We start from the raw sequence: 5,000 nt of genomic DNA on the forward strand, positions 1-5,000 counted from the left end.
AATACGACACTGTTTTAAAAAGTGAAAGAAGGCTGGTGAAGGTATGAGCTTGTGGATGTGGTTGTCAAGGGAGCGTCGGCAGAGTATTGATCCGGGCAGATGAGCCGGCGGTTAGCCTCGCTTTGGATTGTCTGTGGAATACCTCTCTCTCTTTTTCCTCTCCATCTCTTTCGCTTTCATCCTCCCTGTCTCTCCCTCAGCCTCTCCGGCTGTCTTTCTTTCCATCTCTCTTTTTCTTCCTCCATCCTTCCTCTGTCTGTCAGCTTGCCTGCTCAATTTTCACAAAACAAAGAACATTTCTGTGTGTGAGCTGAACCGCTCGCTAGCTTACTGGGACCTGCCCGCAAGCTCCCTGCCTGTCTCCCTGTCTGCCTGTTTCCCCCTCTGCTTTTCTCCCTGTCTGCCTGTTTCCTTACCTGCCTGCCTCCAAGCGGAGGGCTACACAGATGCACATGTGGCAGCCCGCCAGTTTGTTTGTGTGTTATGGATCACCGGTGTCTTCATACAGGAACTTGTCGACAGTGGAACCCTGTGTGCGTGTGGTGTGTGGTGTGTGTAATGTGTGTGTGCGTGCGTGCGTGCATGCGTGGATGGGAGACATGACAAGGGCAGTGAAGTAAACACATGGATGAACACAGAATGTGTCGACAGTCCTTGAGTCCCCCGCAGCAGTGGGCTGAGCTAACCAGGAGCAGCGTCACACCACAAGGCCTACATGCTCCTTCAGTGGGCTGAGCTAACCAGGAGCAGCGTCACACCACAAGGCCTACATGCTCCTTCAGACGAGACACAAGTCAAATGCTGCGTGTGTGTGTGTGTGTTCCCATGCACGTAAATACACAGATTGATTTGACTCCATCGATTTGGCAAGTCTTTCAACACTGTGCTGGGACCTATGTGTGTGTATGTGTCTGTGTTCTTGCCAGTGTGTGTGTGTGTGTGTGTGTGTGTGTGTGTGTGTGTGTGTGTGTGTTTGTGTGCGCGCAGATGGCAGCCACATCAGTCTTTATAATTGAGTTCTACTTCCTGCTAACACACACTAGAGTTTGCTACTACTGAAAGCAAACTTTAGCATTTTGCATTTGCTTTTGCATGCCTCTGCAAGCTTATTGACTTGGAAAGTGCCGTGGTCTGCTGAATTCAAAACAGGGGAACTACCGTGTCTGGGTCTGCCTTGGACTTACTTAGCATACGCTGCCTCTCTGAGTGACAATAGACTATTTCAAATAGTTGCTGTTTGTGTCTGTTTGTTGGGTTGTTTTTGTGAAAATGAACATTTCAAGAATGAAGTCAACGATTTTGAACCCTCATAGCTCACTTGGACTCTCCTTTGGCTACTGATCATTTCATAGCACTGACGTTTCACTACATTTGCGGTTCATAGCTCAAGACACCTTCTTCTCACAAAGGTTTATTGCATTCATTTACATAAACGTAACTCTCTCTCTCCCTGAAGGCGTGGCGGAGGTGATCGTGCTGGTGGGGGGACGCCAGGCCATCGGGATGAACCAGCGCTGCCTCACTGCCGTCACATGCTTCAACCCTCAGAACAGTAAATGGTACCCCCTGGCCAGCCTGCCCTTCTACGACCGCGAGTTCTTCAGCGTCATCTCTGCCGGGGACAACATCTACCTGTCAGGTGGGCGCAGGCCCTATCACACACACACATGTTGTATCACACACACACACACACATGCTGTTTCACACACACACACACACACACACACACACACACACACACACACACACACACACACACACACACATGCTGTTTCACACACACACACACACATGTTGTATCACACACACACACACATGCTGTTTCACACACACACACACACACACACACACACATGTTGTATCACACACACACACACATGTTGTATCACACACACACACACATGTTGTATCACACACACACAACAAACGTGCACACACACACACATCTATGTTTTACCTTCTATTATTCTCTGTGTATTTCTCATTTCGATGTGCTGCCCTGTAGAGTTTATTTTCTAGTATCCAGCAGAATTGCCATTATTATAACAATCCACTGTCATATAGTACATCCCTGCTCATCAGAGATGCATTGCTCCTACCATTTACCAACTCTACGGTAGCCCGACATGGGGCTCAGACTTTGACATTGGAAATGCAGCACGATTGGTGCTGCATATTCCTTCCTCTTCCCATGTTCATATAAATGTAAATGTGTGTGTGGGCCAGTGGACCTGCTCTATGGGGACCTGGTCACTCTGCAGGGAAATCAGAGGTGTGAGCTGGGGTCTGGGGCTGGCCTTTACACACACATGTACACACACACACACACTCACTCTAAAAGCTACAGAACACAAACTCTAATGGAAGCCATTACCGTGACACTCACCCCTCTTTGATTGGTTTATTATCAACCTCCATTCATCTGTCATCCTCCCTGACAGATTGACCCCTCGAATTCAGTTCAGTGAGTTCACTTCTAAAAGCCACTGTTTAGCGCTCTGTAAGATAACAGATAAGCCCCAGCACCCTTTATATGATCAGCAGGGCTACACAACATTCAGCACGGCAAACCGGCATGCTGTGGCCCACACGTGTTCTGATGCACACGTGTCCTGATGCACGCGTGTCCTGATGCAGGCGTGTGGTGGGTCCATGTGCTTGCAGGAGGGACCGAGGGCGGCGTGACGCTGTCTGACGTGTGGTGTTACATGTCTCTGCTGGACAACTGGAACCTGGTGTCCAGGATGACGGTGCCTCGCTGCAGACACAACAGCCTGGTGTATGATGGGAAACTGTACGCCATCGGAGGACTGGGCGCATCTGGAAACCTGGACCACGTGGAGAGGTAGGAGATGCAGCGGGGCGGTTTGGGGGGTCCTGGAGCGCTCTGGGAGGAGGGGGGGGTTGTCTCTTAGTCTTGTGAAGAGCTGTTTGACAGATTAAAAGCGTCAGGGAGGGCAGGGTGTTTGTGTTACATTTACATTATATTTAGTCATTTAGCAGACGCTCTTATCCAGAGCGACTTACAGTAAGTACAGGGACATTCCCCACCAAGGCAAGTAGGGCGATGTGCCTTGCCCAAGGACACAACGTCATTTTGCACGGACAGGAATTGAACCAGCAACCTTCTGATTAATAGCTTGATTCCCTAACCCTCAGCCATCTGACCCCCCCCCCCCCCATCTGACTGGTCTGTTTAGGAAGTTCTCTTGGTTTTTTACCTTCTTTGGCGGTCTGTGGTGAGTTGAGGCAGGGCAGGTGGGGGTAGCGGTCTGTGGTGAGTTGAGGCAGGGCAGGTGGGGGTAGCGGTCTGTGGTGAGTTGAGGCAGGGAGGTGTGGGTAGCGGTCTGTGGTGAGTTGAGGCAGGGCAGGTGTGGGTAGCGGTCTGTGGTGAGTTGAGGCAGGGCAGGTGGGGGTAGCGGTCTGTGGTGAGTTGAGGCAGGGAGGTGTGGGTAGCGGTCTGTGGTGAGTTGAGGCAGGGCAGGTGTGGGTAGCGGTCTGTGGTGAGTTGAGGCAGGGCAGGTGTGGGTAGCGGTCTGTGGTGAGTTGAGGCAGGGCAGGTGGAGGGGTGGATACAGCCAGACTTGAGAGAGCATCAGAGCTTTGACTTGTCATGATCGCAACAGCGTCTGGACATTGTTCCACCTCCTCTCCTCTCCTCAGCAACCAGCCCGGCAGGGACAGATTAAACGGAACAATCAAAAGAACATTACAGAGCATATTAGATCTGGTCGACGCTGCTCATTACCTAACTGAATGGATCTCCAGAAAGCTCCTCTCAATGCACAACAGTCTGTAGAATGAAAAAGCCTAATTTGATCTTTCCCCATAATGTTTCCATGCTGTGTCATTATGATGAAGCCTCAGAGGACTGTTCTCTTGCTAATGGAAACGCATTTGATTCTCCTGCCTCTGGACTCCTTAATTGGGGAGCTAGCAGTGGGTGCATCTTCACTGCCAAACAAAGGACAGATGTGCAAATGTCTGTGTGTGTGTGTTTTGTGCGCTTGCATGTGCAAAACGTGTATGTGTTTTGTGTGTCTGCACACTACACTTGTTTGTACTAAAGATAGCTGGAACCCTTTAGCATGCCACACTCAATTATCACAAACTTTCTCCACTTTCTCTCATGGACTCCTGAGTGCTCTTTGCAGGCTCTTTGCAGGCTGTTTTCTGCGGCTGCGAGGCTCAGAGAGACACCACAGACCTGAGAGAGACCACAGACCTGAGAGAGACCACAGACCTGAGAGACACCACAGACCTGAGAGACACCACAGACCTGAGAGAGACCACAGACCTGAGAGACACCACAGACCTGAGAGAGACCACAGACCTGAGAGAGACCACAGAACTGAGAGACACCACAGACCTGAGAGACCACAGACCTGAGAGAGACCACAGACCTGAGAGACACCACAGACCTGAGAGAGACCACAGACCTGAGAGAGACCACAGACCTGAGAGACACCACAGACCTGAGAGACCACAGACCTGAGAGAGACCACAGACCTGAGAGACACCACAGACCTGAGAGACACCACAGACCTGAGAGACACCACAGACCTGAGAGACCACAGACCTGAGAGACACCACAGACCTGAGAGAGACCACAGACTTGAGAGACACCACAGACCTGAGAGACACCACAGACCTGAGAGACCACAGACCTGAGAGACACCACAGACCTGAGAGAGACCACAGACCTGAGAGACACCACAGACCTGAGAGACCACAGACTTGAGAGACACCACAGACCTGAGAGACCACAGACCTGAGAGACACCACAGACCTGAGAGACCACAGACCTGAGAGACACCACAGACCTGAGAGAGACCACAGACCTGAGAGACACCACAGACCTGAGAGACCACAGACCTGAGAGACACCACAGACCTGAGAGAGACCACAGACTTGAGAGACACCACAGACCTGAGAGACCACAGACCTGAGAGACACCACAGACCTGAGAGACCACAGACCTGAGAGAGACCACAGACCTG

General features: G+C 51.1%; 1 protein-coding gene across 1 annotated transcript in view; it reads left to right on the top strand.

The window, feature by feature from the left end:
* klhl29 (kelch-like family member 29) overlaps positions 1 to 5,000 on the top strand; it is an 82,635-nt gene that overhangs the window by 59,606 nt on the left and 18,029 nt on the right. The window contains exons 10-11 of the mRNA XM_084700290.1: positions 1,457 to 1,639; positions 2,665 to 2,845. Of these exons, the coding sequence (XP_084556416.1) occupies positions 1,457 to 1,639; positions 2,665 to 2,845 (364 nt within the window). The remainder of the gene's footprint in view (positions 1 to 1,456; positions 1,640 to 2,664; positions 2,846 to 5,000) is intronic.

Source organism: Hypomesus nipponensis, chromosome 6 (genome assembly GCF_054491055.1).
Source record: "Hypomesus nipponensis isolate SF chromosome 6, ASM5449105v1, whole genome shotgun sequence".
In the NCBI taxonomy this organism is placed as follows: Eukaryota; Metazoa; Chordata; class Actinopteri; order Osmeriformes; family Osmeridae; genus Hypomesus; species Hypomesus nipponensis.